The 18447-nt window shown below is 34.9% G+C and overlaps 1 protein-coding gene across 2 annotated transcripts in view; it reads left to right on the top strand.

Moving 5' to 3' along the window:
• The window catches only part of LOC106882269 (calcyphosin-2), a 45223-nt gene that overhangs the window by 21248 nt on the left and 5528 nt on the right, over window positions 1-18447 (top strand). For both annotated transcript variants that reach the window (XM_052975365.1, XM_052975366.1), the window contains exons 3-16: window positions 322-380; window positions 1055-1165; window positions 2309-2354; window positions 3261-3344; window positions 3987-4106; window positions 5404-5553; window positions 5656-5723; window positions 7558-7659; window positions 8706-8780; window positions 10913-11005; window positions 11292-11394; window positions 12112-12230; window positions 14633-14739; window positions 15699-15862. In XM_052975365.1, the coding sequence (XP_052831325.1) occupies window positions 322-380; window positions 1055-1165; window positions 2309-2354; window positions 3261-3344; window positions 3987-4106; window positions 5404-5553; window positions 5656-5723; window positions 7558-7659; window positions 8706-8780; window positions 10913-11005; window positions 11292-11394; window positions 12112-12230; window positions 14633-14739; window positions 15699-15862 (1401 nt within the window). The remainder of the gene's footprint in view (window positions 1-321; window positions 381-1054; window positions 1166-2308; window positions 2355-3260; window positions 3345-3986; window positions 4107-5403; window positions 5554-5655; window positions 5724-7557; window positions 7660-8705; window positions 8781-10912; window positions 11006-11291; window positions 11395-12111; window positions 12231-14632; window positions 14740-15698; window positions 15863-18447) is intronic.

Below are 18447 nucleotides of genomic sequence, written 5' to 3' on the forward strand. Positions count from 1 at the left end.
AATTACTCTATTGTCTAGATTTGGGCTCATTTGTGGTCTTATTTTAAAAACACATTCTAGAGGTTGTTATAAAACTGGAGAAACTGAAATGACAAATCAACAGTGAGGAGGAGGAGGAGGTGGTGTTGTTGTTTTGAAAGAGAAACATTTAATTAAATCAAGTAAAACAATAATCTGTGGCTTTTTTTTAATATTTAGTTTTTTCTTTTCCTTTGGACAGACCCTGTATGCATATCTTCATTGTCATATATTATGCAAATAATTTTCTTGATTTGGCTAATTATCTTTTGGTCATTAAGAAAAGTTTATTTGATATTTCAGAAACCACGATGTTACTCTGCTTGCCAAAAGTATCCAGAAGAGAACTGTCGACCAGAATGGTATGGAGCAACTAATAACTTCAGTTTTGCATTGTGATGTCTTAGTCAGAGGAAGGACATCACTCGAGATCATTTCAAGGGCTCTGTTACTGGTGAGGCAAATGTAAAAAGTTCAGGTAGAACACCTGGTGGCCTACACCCTTGTAACCAAATAGACTCCACTAAAGGTACCCAAGCAGCAGGTGGTCACAGAGTGGACTCTACTACAGTGTCAGGTAGTGAAGTTACACAAGCCAACAGATTATGTCTATCTCCCAAGAACACAAAGTCCTTCAAACAAGCTTCAGCACAGATTCTATCAAATTTCATTTTCAGATGAGATTTTTACAGTTTCATCTTAGAAGTTGTTCTTCATTTATTTCTCTGGGTTGATCAAAGTTAACCCAGAGTTCTTGTTGAGGACATTTGTGCCCAAGTTGCCACACAACTGGATATAACTCAGAATCACATAATTGTGGGTTCAATCCATATTGTATTGATTCTAATGTCTCCCACGTTACTCCATATATATATTAATGACCTAGCTACTGTTTTGTTAATCTTAAGTCGCTGAAAACAAATTAGCCTGAATACAGAAGAGTCTCACTTATGTAATATAGTGAATTGAAAAACTAATAGATTTGCCAAAAGTATTTGAGAATATTATTTTTCTTTTCTTTTCCTGTGGATTTCAGTGTCCCTACTTTGGATCTTCGATATCTTCAAGAACCAGAAACAAAATCAAAAGTCTCTATCGATTGCTATGACTTAAATCTTGACAATCTCTCGACATCTTCTTCTAACAGGTAATGTCTGTCTCTTTTCATATTTTCTAACAGTGAAAATGAGGCTTCAAATATATTAAACATATATGTTAATGTACAAAGTATGTTAATGACTTTTGTTCTTGTATTGGCTTCACTTGACTGTGGCCATGCTGCAGCACAACTTTAAAGGCTTAAGTTAATCTTATTGATCCCAATATTTATTTTATTCTGGTACTTATTTTGATAAATGTTTATTGAATCACTAAATTGTCTTCGATATAAATGGATACACTCAACCCATCCCTAAATTTAAACACAGATATATGGTTCTGCTCTTCTAAATAGATGGCCTAGGTGTGGCTTCCAGAGTCTGCATCTCTTCTCATTCCATCATAAGTCGTCTTGTCTGAGCAATGTTCAGTAATATTGCTGTTCAGATATTTGAGCAAACAATGACATATTTCAGTTCTGTACCACACGGAATGACATCACATCCGTTTTGACAGTTAATCTTTTGTTTGTTTCTGAAAATAGTGATTTCAATATGAGACAAATGAAGTGGAACCTATAAAATCCAAAACTATATGTTGAAATAATTACATTTTCTCTTTAGGGTTAATTTATATCAGGGGTGAGGAAAACACTGCAGGCACAATTGTGTCTACAAACCAATTTTATTGCACCCGCATGCTGTCATACTTGTATGTACAAAATATAGCAAGTTTATGATTATTTGTATGTCTATTTGCGACATAGGTCATGTTTCCACAATGACTTAAAATGGTCAGACACGATCAGAAATCGTCCAGCAATTGCCATTTGAATGGAAATTTTGTTTTCACTATAAAACACACATTGCTATGTTTGTACCACCCCCTTGAGACCCCACTACACTCAATCTAAAAAATATAGAATACATCATAAGTAATATAGACGTCCTAAATTCAGTGGCAGCATTAATGAAGATGTTACATGTTAATTTAATTTGTTAAACTTATCTTTATTAATGTATGTTGAATTATACAGATTTACACAGATATAAGAGTTAGAACTTGTGACCCACCCATGAACCTTTTCCTTTGGAAATTTTTACCCACCACACTAAAAAGTTTCTTTTTAGAAATATGTAAACGAAAATATATCAAAAATAAATGTTTATCTCGTCACTTTTTACAATTGTAGATGCCTTGATAATTTCACTGTGAGATCTAACCCACATAAACACAATGTGAGTTTTAAATTGTTTTATAAGATTTTTATGGAGGAAATAATTCTGAGGGTGCGAGTTTAGTTGATGTCATCAATCCCCGTACTTCACTGGTACTCCTTTTTATTAACCTAAAAAAGAATTTAACGTTAAATATTCCTTAGAGAGAGAAAATAAATTCGATTTCAGTAAATTATTCATCTCTTTATCTGAAAATATCTGCTTATAAATCCATTGTTTAAAATTAAATTTTCTGTGTACATGTGTGCTTCACCGTTTTCCATGCTTACATGAGCTGGATGGTTCAGTAGGAGTCGATGAGCCAGAGGACTGCACCAAGCTCCAGTGTTTGTTTTGGTATAGTTTCTAAATGGATGCTCTTCTTAATGCCAACCACTTTACATTGTGTGTTGGATGCTTTTTATGTGGTTCTGGTACCAGGGAGGTCACCAAGTAACTCACAAGACAAGACAGCACAACAGAGGTGAGGCGCAGTATTGAGGGAGATGGTATGGTGGTGCCCAGTGACGAGAGGTTAGAGTGTGATAGAGGGACAAGAACTGATGTACCCCTGATTGAAAGAATAAAGCGAAGATAGTTGTGAATGTGTTAAGGTCTATACTCCAATTACAAGAAAGTGGATATAAGAAGTAAAGAGGATTGGAAAGGGTAAATGGTTAGGCAAGTTCAAAAGAGTGTAAAAAGAAAATGGCTGATGGATAGAGATGATGATGAGGAGGATTTTTATATATATATATATCACAACACTGTTTATTCACATGATGCTTTTCATACTCACTGAAAAGAATATAATCCTGAATAACAATCTTTATTGTAATTTTACTTCATATTAATCTTTATTTCATTTTAACTTTTATTTGTTTATTCATTTTAATAATAACAGATTATTTTGTTTATTCTTTTCAGTCTGGTGTTTCCTCTAGTCCTGCTGATGTTCCAACCCTTGATATCCAGGATTCAGCACGTGAACCAAACACAAAAGCTAAGAAGGTCAGTTATTATTTTTTTCTAAATACATTCCAAGTCAATTATATTTCATTTTACATTTTTGGAAAATGACCATAATTTTGGAAGAAGGGAATATTTTAAATATTCTGGCAGGTTTTACTTGTATTAAAGAAGAATTATTCCAAAGGGTCACGAACCTTGCTGCAGTTTTCAACTGAAGCAACTTTATTGAAAGTGTTCAACTATTTCTCTAATTCAAGGAGAAATACTGAAGTTTTTTTCTTTTGTTGATAAACTAAATGAATTGCAGTAACAATGGTAACATAAGTCAAGAGATGTCACCATTATTGTTTTCCCCATCCTGAAATAAGCTTCATTGTTCCGTTTCAAGACAGCCTCTCATTGCTTATTGTAGTCTTTTCTCATCTTTCCCATGAGCTCCAATGTCCTGAGATCAAACCAGTTTGCTATGGTTTTCATAATTGCTTTCTTTACTTTATGACCAACCATTTTGCAGCATGGTCAAGCTACAGTCTTCATTCCACAGCACTGGAAAAAGCTCATCTCTGACAATAGATTCCGTTTTAACCTACATCACTTCCATTCCCTCCTTTTACTAATAATGAATGTTTTCTCCAAGAATTTTATTCAAGCCCTTAATTCTCCTTTAACATGTCATTTTAGAATTCTGTTTGGGATAATGCAGTGATCCCAGAGGATTTACCTAAACCTTCTGAGAAATATAAAAACTTATACAATGAATATAAAGAAGAAATGAAGTCTTCTTACTCTAAACATAAAGCTGTAAGTATGAATGTTAATTTCTTTAAACACCGACAATGTACGGGGTCATGGAAAAAGGCTTCCGTGAATTTAGCTATCAATTGCACTAGCTACAAGCAAGTAATCTGTATGAAATCAACGTGGGACTGTATAACAACTGTAAGAGTTTTGATATTTGCCACTGTGTTGTCCTTGAAATCACTATTTCACTAGCGAGCATCTGGCCAGTCAATCCACAGTAGTCGTGGTGACTGTACAGCAGAAAGCACAGTGTGTGTTGTGGCACGCTGAATTTAAGTCAGTTGTTTTAGTGCAATGTCATTTTTGGCATATTTATGGGCGACATCCACCTACAGACAAAACCATTATTCGTTGATTTAACCAGTTTAAAGAAACTGGAAATGTAAGCAGGCCGGCCACACACGTCGGAAGAGAATGTGGAGCGTTTGAGCCTGTCGTGTTTGCATACTCCTAAGAAGTTCATTACTCGATGCAGTTTGGAACTTTGTATGCCTAATACAATTCAAAATCTGCTGCATAAACGCCTAAAACTGCATGCTTACAAAATTCAAATGAGACATAAAATTAAGGAGACAGACAGGCTTAAACGCATTGAATTTGCAGTAACGATGCTGAGAGAAATTGTTGACGATGATAGTCATCTTAACAGAATTTTATTTAGTGATGAAGCAACATTCCACATAAATGGTTGTTTAACGGATATAACAGTTGGATATGGGGAGCTCAGCAACTCAATGAAGTTTTCCAATACGTCCGTATTCGCCCAATGGCCCAGTTTTGTAGCCACCTAGAAGCCCTGATCTATCTTTTATGCAATTTTTTTTTTCTTTTGGGGTTATCTTCAGAACATTGTCCACATAGAAAAAAATCTGGGATCAGCAACATTTAAGAGAATCTATTTTTAATTTCATAGTTGTCTCCCTTGTCTCATTAAAATACTTAGTTTTTTCCTCATCTCCCTGCAAATATAATTTTAATTAATTAAAGTTTGTGTATGCCAAATTTTCTAATTATTTCATTACTATTTGAATTTCAGTCTTCAAACTGGTTTGTTTGTATATCCTAAGATTGAAATTCTAACTTTAAAAAAAATGCAAGAAAATTTTAATTTATTAAAACTACATGTATATAGAGGAGAAAGAGATATTGTGTTTGCTATTTCCTTAGTAATTAGGATCTCATTATTAGGATCCAGTTTCTGAATAAAAGATAGAAAAGTCACAAACAATAACTTAATAATTGATGCTATTTGAAATATTTTGTTGTCAACTGTTTTCTTCTGGTTTTATTTATTCAGTCAAGTCCTGTTAACAACCACAGTCCAAGCAATGAAAATATGGCAGAAAAGAAACAATTTTCCAATACTGGAATGGACGACACTCTTGAGCAATGTATAAGTCAGTTGAAGTTTCTGTCTCAAATGAATTCTTCGAAACAGTCAAATATGGTAAGTGTTTGAAAATATTTACTGTGAACTATTTCCTCATCGTCAGCATCAACAAGAAATATTGTTTGAATTGATTCTGAATTTTTGTGTGTGTTTATTTAGGAAGAACTTGAAGAATCAAAGAAAAAGGAAAAACTGATTGAAACTGTAATGGTAGACCAGTTATCACGGTATGGTGACAAGTTTTTATTTCTTCTGTAGAAATTATTAATACTTGGGATTAGTTTTTTTTTTCTGCCAAGGTAGCTGGTCCATTTTTGTTTTTGGTAGGGAGGGGCAGGAATAATGTAATAGTCTTATTGGACTATTGTATATAGGGAATATAGCATATTGTATATAGACTTATTGACAAAGAAGACCATGGAGAGAGAGAGGGGGGAGAGAGAGAGGGGGAGAGATAGAGAGAGGGAGAGAGAGAGAAAGTGAGAGAGAGAGGTGCTATCCTTGAGTAAATTCATTGAAAAATGGGGGAGGGTGGAGAAAATGGCTAGCATGAATAAGACCACTTTTAGTAGAAAGCTGAATGTTGGTGGAGGACACTTGCTTTTTGATGTTCAGTAAGGTGATCTGTTCTTCAATTCGCCCCTAAATTGAAACCCAACTTGTAAGATGAGAACTGCATCATCACCAACTTTCATATTGCTGTCTCTCAGCCTTTTAGCTAAGAATCAAAATTGTATTTTTGATATTCCTGTGACAAGCTGGCTGAATGTTTAACATGCCAAACATAATTTTTCACAGTATTTATTTCAATTTTGCATTCTGAGATCAAATTCTGCTAAAGTCATCTTTGCCTTTCATACTTTTGGGGGGATGATATAAGTACCAGTTCAATTTTGAGGTCAATGTAATCCACTATCCCTCCCCACAAATTTCAGGCCTTGCACCTATAAGTTCAAATTCTGCCGAGGTTGACTTTGCCTTTTATTCTTTCAGGGTCAATTAAATAAGTACCAGCTATGCACTGGGGTTGATCTAATCAATCCCTTCACCCAAATTTCTGGCCTTGTAGAAAAAATTATTATTATTTTTAAAGTGGCAAACTGGTAGATTCGTTAGCACGTTGGACAAGGTGCTTAGTGGCATAACTTCTGGCTTTGAGTTCAAAATCAGCTGAAGTTGACTTTGCCTTTTGGGGCTCAATTAAACGAATACCATTTGAGCACTGGTAATTTCTCCCCTTAAAGTTGCTGGCCTTCTGCCAAAATCGGGAAGAATTATTATTATTATTATTAAGGTTGTGAGCTGGCAGAATTGTTAGCATGCTGGACGAAATGCTTAGCAGTATTTCGCCCATTGCTACGTTCTGAGTTCAAATTCCACTGAGGTCGACTTTGCCTTTCATCCTTTTGGAATTGATAAATTAAGTACCAGTGAAACACTGGGTCTGATGCAATCGACTAGTCTCTTACCCAAAAATTTCAAGCCTTGTACTTATAACAGAAAGCTGACAGAATCAATAAAGCATCAGACAAAATGCTTGGCAGTATTTTTGGCTCTTTCTGAGTTTAAATACCTTGAAAGTCAGCTTTGCTTTTCATTCTTTCAAGACCGATATTTATTTTTATTGTTTCAAGATCAATAATTATTTTTATTGTTTCACTTCTCAGAACATCCAGTCTTGTTTGTTCTGGTGAATTCTGTGAGAGCGAACAGCAGCCTGCCTTCAGGGTCTCTTTCTGTACATTATAAGCTTTAATAATGGGTTGTTAATTATCATGGAAGACATTCAACATCCAAGTACCAATCTCAAAATCCTATCCGTCCCCAGCAGCACAATTTGGTGGGGCTTGCTCTGCTCTCATGTCAAATCTGATTTCTTTGACATATTTCTCAAACTTGGTTCTTGCTGCTCCAAGTGCCCTTACAACTACTGGTGGAATGACACACACTCTCCTCATAGACTACACTCTTGCCATTTCTGTACTTTTCAATTTTTTCTAGTTCTTTGTCACTTATGTATGCATCTCTATTATTATCATTATTATTATTATTTTCTTCTAGAAGTGTTATTTGTGACCCAGAGCAAGATGAACACTTAAATGAACCTCACAGTTATGTTTCTCATAAACCTCGAGGTGTTAACAGATTTCTACACGAGACCAGGTAAACTTTTGTCATATGATTCTTGTAACTGAACTTTTCTGAAAAAAAGGTGTGGTGGTTAATGCGAGGGAGAGGGTACGTGGGGTGGACATAGTATGAGAAGACAGTACCTAACTGAATATGATATGAAACCAGCCAGTTGCCAGAGATAGAGGTCACTTTTGTAGCTGCAGGATATACAGAGAGATGCAGTAAATCTGTGAGGCAGAGGTTGATGGACATCACGTCCAATCAGTCAGGTGGTCTTTGCTTATTTGTTTTTAGATGAAGTGCTAATGGATGAGTTTAAAATTAAATGCTTATTGGAATTTCTATGTCCTGACAAATCTAGAAAGAAATGATGCTTTAAACCAATCTAAATCATACGAATGGTGTAAGTATTCAAAGCAGAGAGTAATGACATAATTAAAACTTACGTTTGTGTCAAATTCACTTTTGGATTTATTTTTACATGCGTTCAAGTAGGAAGAGCAGTACCAATGCTGAGTGGGGGTCTGTTGGTTGGAGAAGCGAGTCTGTTACTAAAGGCTTTATCTGAATGCTTGCAACAGGATGAGCTGGAATGCTTCCACTCAGTTTCCATCCACCAAATTCTATTCACAAGACTTTGGTTAACCAAAGTTATGTAAGATGTTGAAGAATGAGATTCAACTGAAAACCCCAAAGTTACAAAGTGAACTTTGTAACCTCACAACTAAATTTTGCTACAAACATTAAAGTGGACAGTAAAGTTAATTACAAGTAGAATCCATATAATCTACATTCCATGGTTGTGTCTCTTTTTTTTTTGTGACCAATCTTTAAGATATTATTCTCTCCACATTTTCTGCCAATATCATCATTTCATGTCCAGTTTTTCTTTATTGCAATCATTGATAAAATGTTGTGCTGGAGAAGAACAATGCAACCTTGGTAAGAGATGAGGACAACCGTAGAGTAAATATTATTTCAATTTTAAACTGTTTCTCAGTTGTTCTTCGTAAAACCAATGAAATCATTGACAGAGTTTTTCTTTCTTCATTTCGCAACTCACTTTTATTACCAAGCATAAAAACTCGGAGTACTTCAACTGAAAATTTATTGTCAAAGAGAGTGAAGTTTGGTGTGAGGCTTCTAGCACAGTAAGTAGATTTGATTTCTTTATCATCTTTATTCCAGCCATGATCATTCCATCTATATTTCAGGCAGTGTTTCTATGAAAGTCATTCAAAATGTTCTTGTATTTCAAAACAATAGGGCAGAGATATGTGTGTTTATGTCTCCTTGTTTTGACATTGTGTGATAGCTGCAAAAAACATTTCTGGCCAAAGGGAAATATTGGCTTACTTGGAAACAGGTGAGAGTTGACAGCATGAAGGGCTTCTGGCCACAGAAAAATCTCCTCAGTAAACTGTCTGATCAATGTAAGCACACAAAAGTACATGCTAAAATGATCATCATATTTGTGTGCATGCATATATATATATATATATATATATATATATATACACACACATACATACATGCATCACCAATACTTAACATCTATTTTCTGTGCTAGTATGGGTTGGATGGTTTGACACAGCGACTAATGAGCCAGACAACTGCACCTAGTCACAGAGTATGCTGGCTGCTTTATTTTGCAGCAGCAGCATGATTGAGGTCACAAGTAACAAGCAAAACAAAACCCCTCAACTGATTGGGGATACAGTATTAAGGGAGGTGAAAATATGATTGAGAGAGAGAGGAAGAGGTGTCTTGCTAAAGAGGTGAATACATAGCTTCTACTGTTGGGAGAGAAATGTTGATATAACTTCAAGGTACAAAATGAAGATAAGGGAGGGAAGAGGAAACAGAAAGGATGGATGGGTGAAAAGATGGAGATTCATAACCTCTTTCAACATTTTTTCTCTCTTCCATCATCTTTTATGATGTCTTTCTCTATGATCCTTTCCTGTCACTCCTCCTCCATTCATCTTTTTCTCTCCCATTATTCTGTCTTTCATTTACTCACTCTTCTTACCACTTTGCTTCTCATCTATCTCTCCCACTACACCCCACCCCTATTATGGAAGACAACAAGGATTAAATAGAAAATGTCTCTTTCTGTCCTGTGTGGTAAAGAAACAAATGGAAACAATGCAGAGAAGGGCTTCCCGTTAGTCCTATGTGGTACAAAACCTATTTTGTGCTGTCAAATGACAAAATGAAGACCATGTAGATAAAGAGGAGGAGGAGTTTTCTTAATGTTGGCACTGAGTACAGTGTAGAGTAGTTGGTGATGGGAAAGACCTTTAACCCTGCTAAAAATGGAACATAATATCAAGACCCATCTAGAAGGAGCAGTCACTTCAACTATGAACTGACCCATCCAACCCCTACCAGCATAGCCTTGGTTAGCCAAAGTCTTGTGAGAGGAATTTGGTGGATGTGTCCCAGGTCATCCTGAGATGTCTAAGTGAAATCTACTCTCTTACAAGGATTCAAACCAAGTGTTTAATCCAACAACAGATTCTTCTCCGTCTAACAGACCCCACATTTATGTATTTGTCTACCAATTGTAAACTGGTGTTGTATCTCTTTATGTCAGCATAACTTAGCAGTTCAATAAATAAAGATTGATAAAATAGATACTAGACTGAAAGAAGTATTGGGGCTGATATCAGATAAAATCCTTTAAAAATATTGCCCTAGCATGGCCGTTGTTCAGTGACTGTCCCCTTGATAACCAACAACACATCTCATTTGAACATATCAAATTCTACTTTACTAATTCTTTCTTTAATATTTCCTTCAGTATTTCCTTGGTTCATTCTAACCAATGGCTGAACCACCGACTTTATCAAATAGATTGTAGGATAATTTTTACATTGAGTAAATCTAGATTTTTTTACTGGCTGCAGTTGTTGGACTGGCCAAACTGAAGCAACATCATCAAATGTTTAGTCACTCATGCTGGCAATTATTTCACTACTGTACTTATTTTATCTATATCAATTTGTCAGACTGCTAGGTTTCAGGATATAAAGGGATGTAGAGTAAACAATGCTGGGTGTTTAACCAGTGTATACACACACATGCTGTATGATGTTATGCCTCCGTCTATGGCAGAAGGCATTTGCATAAGGTGACTCGTAGTGGGACTGAACCCAGAACTACATGCTTAAAAAGCAGATATTTGAACATAGATATCCTGTTTGTTAGGGTAAACCATTCAGTTTGTTCAAAACATTTAATAAAAGAATTTAATGAAATTACTGTTTTTCTTTTTCAGTAATGACCATGATGCTTTGCGAGAGTTAATGGGATTTTTCTTTCATGTCGACAACAGTCTCACTATTTATGAGTTCCGGCAATTCGGTAAAAGGTAATTAATAATATTTCATTATTGCTTGGGAGGGTCATTATACCATTAATAATAATTAAAGTTCAATAAATTTTTATCCTTCACAAATAATTCTTGACAGACAAATGAGTGTTTAAACATAAATTCACCATTCCAAAGTATTAAAGTCTCCAGAATCATAAGAATTTCTAGTAAAATGCTATAGACATTAATATAATTTAATTATTTCATGAATTGCTGCCTGATTACAGTTCATTTCTGCTGGAATCCATTATTTATATAATTTTTTTTTTTTAAATAATTTCAGTGCAAAGGCTTTACCTTTCATTTTACGAGATGTTTATCCATCTCCCCTCAGGCTGGGTTCTCAGACTTCCACAAAATTCTACTCACTCTCTAATATATATCCGGTGAGTTTTACTTTACATTCTTCTCTAGATTTTTTTTTACATTTTAATGGTTGTGAGAGGTGGAAAGGTAACATTTCTGAATGCTCTTTTTCGAGGGTCTCTTTAACAAATGGACGGAGATACAAAACCAGAGACCTACTTGCAATAGAACATATACAATGGTCAGGTAGTGATATTAAAAGGGCAAGAATGAAATTCAAAGAGAGCATGTGGAACAGATCGAAGAGAAACATTTGCATGGTCAGTTTTGGAAAGTCATTGAGGATGTATGTGGAACCAAATCTTGGGCTTGATTAAGAAAGGGGCAATTGAAAAAGGAAACAGAGCCTAATTTAAGCAGCCCAGGATCAAGTGATAAAAAACAAACAACTTGAGGAAAAATGTATATGGAGAGAGAGTGTGTCAGAAACATGTTGAGTCTGTCAAACTTGTATGATTTAGGTGATATTTAGTTGCTATTTCCAGTAGATTGGGCAGCCATGTAAAAGAAGGCAGCAACAGTCAATACTTCCTCTATCTCAAGATAAGAATGTGAAACATTAAACTCTTCCCTCATTATAATAAACTAACAAACTCTGATACATTAACTATTATCAATAGAAACCATTACCAGTTGCTTTGGATTCCCAGTTTTATAATTTATATTGTTTGCTACATTCAAGGTCTTCTTAGATTTTAAATAAGAATTATTTTAAAATTCTTTCATTTTTTTTAAAGGGTGCTGACTTAGAAATAAGTTGTCACAACCAGCCATGTCTACCAGAAACTTTAAAGAAACAGTCCATAGTTTTCTTCCGTGTCACTGATGTTGATGAGCAAGAAAAATCTAAAATTCTGTAAGTTTTAGTAAATTATTTTTTTATTGTCTTAGACAGAAAAAGAAGGACAGCACATCTGATTCTAGAATGTCCTGGTTAAGAATTGCTTCCACTAAAAATGCTCTCTCATATTTGTATATACAGAAACATATACAATATATAAGTGCAAAAAATAAAAGAAACAAAGTCAGTGAATCTGCACTTGGGAGTTGAATGGAGACAGACAAGAACAGGTCTTCCTTGTTCTAGCTACAACAGAGAGAAACACAAGTGGAGTAAATGATGGTCTAATTCGACTAAGCAACATGCTATGCATCCGTTTGGAGTATTTCAGACCCTAACCTGTGGGGGCTACGTGATTTTTGAACGCACCAAGAAGCTGTCAATGGATAGACTCTCTTTTGCAGCAGTCGACGCTGTGTCTAACACGACCCGTCATCTGAAATGTTGACGCCTCCTTCGGGTTTGTTGTCCTACATCACTCATAAAGTAAATTTGGAGGAGCTGCGGTTGTTCATTTGTAGATAACAGGGAAGCAATGAGGTGATAGACTTGCCTTTGAACTTTGATGTCGTTGTAAATTCATGTTTATCTATCTTCTTAGATGCACCAAACGATGTCCTTTGCAGAGTTGTATTGTCTGATAGTGTTCAGAAAATCCTTTGACTGGATGGAAATGCCTTCTAGAAGATCCAAAAGAGGTTGGGAAGGAGCTGGTAGTGCTGGCAATGTTACCCGACCGCCTGAGCAGCACATACCATTTGTTTTGTTTGAAAATTTTAAAGCTGTACAGAAAAGATAATTTGTGTTTAGCACACTAATTTGGACAGAGTTATTATTATTATAAGAATGGGATGGATCATGTCTGAAAACAGCTTCAGGAGTTGTGAAGAACGAATTTGTATGTAGTCTGTTTCTGAGAGCTATTCGATTGGACCTATGTCTAATCATTAAAACGTTGATTTAATGATCCAGCAATAAGGGCTGCAACATGCATTTGCTGATGTTGAGAAAATCTCATCTAGCTTCTCTCTTCAGACTCTCGCCTTCGATTTTCTACAATCCTCCTTGCTTTATACTTGTTTCTGGAGAGATTACGTCTTTTCTTTTGGTGGCATATTTTTCCCAATATTGTAAACAAAAAAATTAGGAACATAAAAAGAAATTCTACATTAATCCCTATTTTTGTAAGCAGTTGGCATCCGTAAAAATTTTATTTGAAGAAAGCAGAAATTGAAAGAAGTGAAAGTGAAAGATGTATGTACGTCTATATGAAATGGACATGTGTGTGCGTATGTGTGCATGCTTGCACGTGTGTATGAGAGAGAGAAAGAGGATGAGAAAGAGAGAGTGAGTGAGTGAAGGTGTGTGTCATGATGATTGATGTCTTTTAAGGGACACACAGAAAACGTGACATCATAATTGTTATGCTCGTTGGTTTATGGAAAAGATTATTTAATATGCAAATATGTGAATGGAAATTAAGTTTAATTTGTAACCAAAATAGTACTGAATCGTTTGATACCCCATATGTCAAAATCTGTAACTCGGTTTTGGAAAGCATAAAGAATATATAATATCAATGAGGCAGACCTCTACATGGTAACTAGACCTGGTAGAAATAGCAGCCAAATCTCCCTCAAAACACCCTACTCTTGAATGAGAAATTGTAACTAAAGATTAAGATTATTAACCCCACTGAGAGAGGAAAGAGAGACAGCATAGCAACGGTTTTGGCTGACTATCATCCTGTACACCCCTTGTTGCTAGCGGAATGGCATGTGCCGGCTGTGTGAGCAACTGGTTGTTTTAATGGCGAAACAAACAGGACATAAAGATTACAAAAATAGTGATTCTCACTTTGAAACTCTTTTTAGATTATGGAACGCCCCGCTCTCTATCCATGTTTAAAATTTCAGCGTGATCAGATGAACAATACGCGAGTTATAAGCGCACAAACAGACAGAACAGATTTTATATATTAAGATAATTATGAAATGGTGCTCCATTGGTTACAACGGTGGGTGTCCCAGTTGATACAATCAACAGAAGAGCCTGCTCATGATATTTATGTGCAAGTGGCTGAGCATACCCTGAACCTTGTTCTCGGGGAGATTCACCGTGACACAGAAAGCAACGAGGCTGGCCCTTTGAATTAGGGGTACAACTCATGTTTTGCTAGCTGAGTGCATTGAAGCAATGTGAAACGATGTGCCATGCTCAGGACACAATGTGCCATCAGGAATCAAACTCCTGACCTTACGATCATTAGCCAAATACCCGAACCACTAAGCCATACCTTTTCACTGACTCAAATATATTATGATGTAAATATGCAAAATTACTGCAGGTTTTGGATTTAAATGGTTGTTGTTAGTCTTTACAAGGCAATAAGCAATTTCCCTAACATTTTATTTTAGACTGGCAAATGTTCTGCCTTCAGATCAAAAAGATGTCTACACCAAGATGCATGTACCAAAAGAAAAAGAGGAGAGAGAAAAATCATTGCTGTTTGCTAAAGTACAACGTATGTAATATTCCATAAATCTCAGTTGTTTACCATCAATTCTGTCTAACCTCATATTATGTATTCTTTAGAGCAGTCATTCCCCAGTTTTACCTTTATTTAAAGTCTGACCGGTTCAGATCAGCCCCTGCATATATTGCATGACTTACAGAGCGTAAATGTTTCACACTCCTAGTATTTTCAAATATTTACCATACAATATTGTTATAGAGAGATGATGGTGGAAGTCAACACTAGATTTTAAATGAGTGGTTGAGTAACAATGTCAGCCTCAGACTTTGGAGCAAGATTCACCTGGGAAAGCAGTCTGGCTGCTATGGGTCGCCTTATTTAAAGAACATTGCCTTCAGTCTAAACTAAACTAATCTAAGAAAACCTAACCTGAGCTACCTTGTGTCAGATGCCAAAATGCACTTTTTGAGCTCAAATTTGACTGGAGTAGCATCAGTTACATATTGTACTTTCTTGTTTGGTTCTTGTATTTCTTGTGCTGTACGAAATAAAACACAGCATATGAATTGAATAAAGAAATCTGATGTGGGCCTTATGATTTTTTTTTTTTTTTTTTTTTTTTTTTTGTAGCAAACGGACCTGTTGCCTTTTCTGAAGCGTGATGATTCACTCTGAGTTTCGCTTCCTGCACCACTCATATTAACCAGCCTTATGTAGCTTTGTTATTACTCAGTTTGGGGACAACAGCTGTGGAGTTTAGAATAAGTTGACAAATGGGTCTGAGACGGGATCAATGAATTTGGGATCATTTGAAATCTTTAAATGTGGCGGTTTGGAAGAAATCTGGGCTTGTTAATTATATGCCATCATCATTATGATTTAACACCTGTCGATACCCTTTTTTAAAATTTTATTTTAATATAAAGCAGTACTATTGTTTTGCAAATTCTTATAAATTTCTAAGTTGATTCTATATATTGAATACTTGTTTTTAATGTTATATCTAGAAATAGTTTGTGATAAACTAAAAAGACGTGGTGTCCGGACTGTAACTGGTCTGGGTCAGCATTACGAAAGACTGTGCCAAAAATCATCTGCTCCTCAACACTTTTTAGGGAAGTCTGATCTGGAAGAAGGACTTAAAGTTTTTCATATTGAACTGCCTCAAACTGTGAGTATTAACTTCAGATGTGCACTGTTTGCTGAAACGTTTTGTGAATGGGGAGAAAGGGCAGCACACGAGACTTCTAAAGGCCTATAAGACTAGTGGGAAGAAGCTAGCCTGGGTCTTGAGATCGACTCCGAGTACTTGCAAGGTACCCCACGATGAGGTTATCATTTAATACCCCTTTTGTTTCATGCTTGCACGATTCAGACAAAATTTGTTCAGCCAGATGCCCTTCCTGCTGCTAACATTCACCTGTTTCCAAAGTATATATGTATACATATATATGTGTGTGTGCGTGTGTGTATGTATGTATATATATGTATGTATATATATATGTGTGTGTGTGTGCGTGTATGTATATATATATGAATATATAAAAATTTATTTATGAGTAGAAATTCGATATTAATCAATTTGAACCAGTGGTCTAGCATATTAAAAAAATCCGAAGATTAAAATTATATTACATACAAAAATAGGAGGATTGACCAGCAAAAGTGGACTCCTATATGCTAGAAATAGATGCCGAATCATCTAACCACGAAAAAAATATATGTTCTCAGTAAAAATTCAGCGACACAACAGACTGTAAAAGGGCAAGACAAATGAAAAAATACTAAATAAAAACGATTAACCTACGTACCATGGTTTCACAGGTAAATTTTAACAGGTGAAGCCATAGTACGTAGGTTAATCGTTTTTATTTAGTATTTTTTTCATTTGTCTTGCCCTTTTACAGTCTGTTGTGTCGCTGAATTTTTACTGAGAACATATTTTTTTTTTCGTGGTTAGATGATTCGGCATCTATTTCTAGCATATAGGAGTCCACTTTTGCTGGTCATCCCTCTTATTTTTATATGAATATATATGTATATAAAAATGTATGAGTATATATGTATGTATATATGGTGCGGTGCTCCAGCATGGCCACAGTCAAAAGACAAACAAGTAAAATAGTAAAATATCCTTTTCTAATGTACACATTTTTAATACATATACATTTATAATATCATATCATATCGTATATATTTACCCATTATATGTTAAACCATTCTGTACGTTTATATATCGTAATGTATTATCTTAAATTGTCAAATATTTTTATACAACTTGGAAACTATGCAAGTTTATAAATATTTTAAACATTCATGATATTTCTGAAGTTTATATCATTGTATATGCCTGTATACTTTATTTTACCTTACTTTTTAAACATTTTAGAGACTTAAAACTATATATTTATGGATTCTTGAATGAATTGAACACACACACACACACACATATTAAATCTTGCGTTGGATATACGGTATTGTTCCTGTGGTCTTCCACCCTTATGTATCCATTCTTACTATAATTTGTATATGTTTGTATATATATGTATATCTACTACATATGGGGAAAGTTGGCATGTGTGTGTGTGTTTGTAGCGTTGTTATCTAACTCCTCCATTATTTTATTGATTTTGATGAAACTTGACATGTGAGTAGAACATGTCTGGAAACCTCGTGACATACTTAAATTGTTAAAAAAAAAAAAATTGATAATATGGCCGAAGGAAATAACCCATAGCACCTCTACAATGTTTTTTTTAAACACTCAATTGAAGTAACCCATTTCTGTATATATATATATATATATATGTGTGTATGTAAAATATTAGTTATAGAATAAAAACGTTAGGTTAACGACTCAACATACTACACTCCCTCAATGAACATACATAAGAAATACAACATAATCCACCGAACATAAGGAATAAGAAGATATTCAAATATATAATATAGGTCAATATAAAAAAATAAAGAAATGAGGTAAAACAGAATAGTCCATCGGTTAAAAATAAATGACAAAACTTTAAAATGATTTAACATTATTTAGAGTTAAAATATAAATTTCTATACTTCGCTTGGGTATATTTCATAATTTAAAAGAGCAGACATGAATAGGTAAGTCCGAATCAAGTATAGTATACACAAGAGATCACAAAGACACGAGTCAAAGGTGAATACAGCAGGTATCAGCATGTAAAATCAATTTCTGTTCACCATGTGCAAAAAGTTCACAAAACACATGGGTCAAAAGACAAATAGAGCACCTATGGCCATTCTAAGCACAATAGAGTCCAAACTGGTCAGGATAAAATTACACACAAATGTCAAGACATTCACAAAAAGAAAAACCTATTTTTTATCTAAAGCAAGTTTATATAGTCAATATGGACCAGCCCAAGACAAGCATATGCAAATAAGGGAAGAAGAAAAAAAAACGAAGCTATTTTAGAATAGTCAAACAGGCTGCAGTATCTAACTCAATCTTCCAGGTTTCAAATCACCCTAACGTAAACTATTAAACTTGTTACTATCTATTGTTTTTATTTTTATTTTTGTTTCTATATAGTTTCAAGAAGGTGGAGGAAAACTTATGGTTGCAGAAGGGGATTACTTCAGTGAACTTATTTAAGGTTTTTGGTCCAAAAGACCTGAGTATCGCAAGGGATTCCCTAATACACAATGAACATTTACTAATATTTGCCTTAAAGTAGGGGGCTCTCGATATAATCGACCATTCAAGAGAGTACTTTTTATTCT

The sequence above is a fragment of the Octopus bimaculoides genome, chromosome 21 (assembly GCF_001194135.2).
Source record: "Octopus bimaculoides isolate UCB-OBI-ISO-001 chromosome 21, ASM119413v2, whole genome shotgun sequence".
In the NCBI taxonomy this organism is placed as follows: Eukaryota; Metazoa; Mollusca; class Cephalopoda; order Octopoda; family Octopodidae; genus Octopus; species Octopus bimaculoides.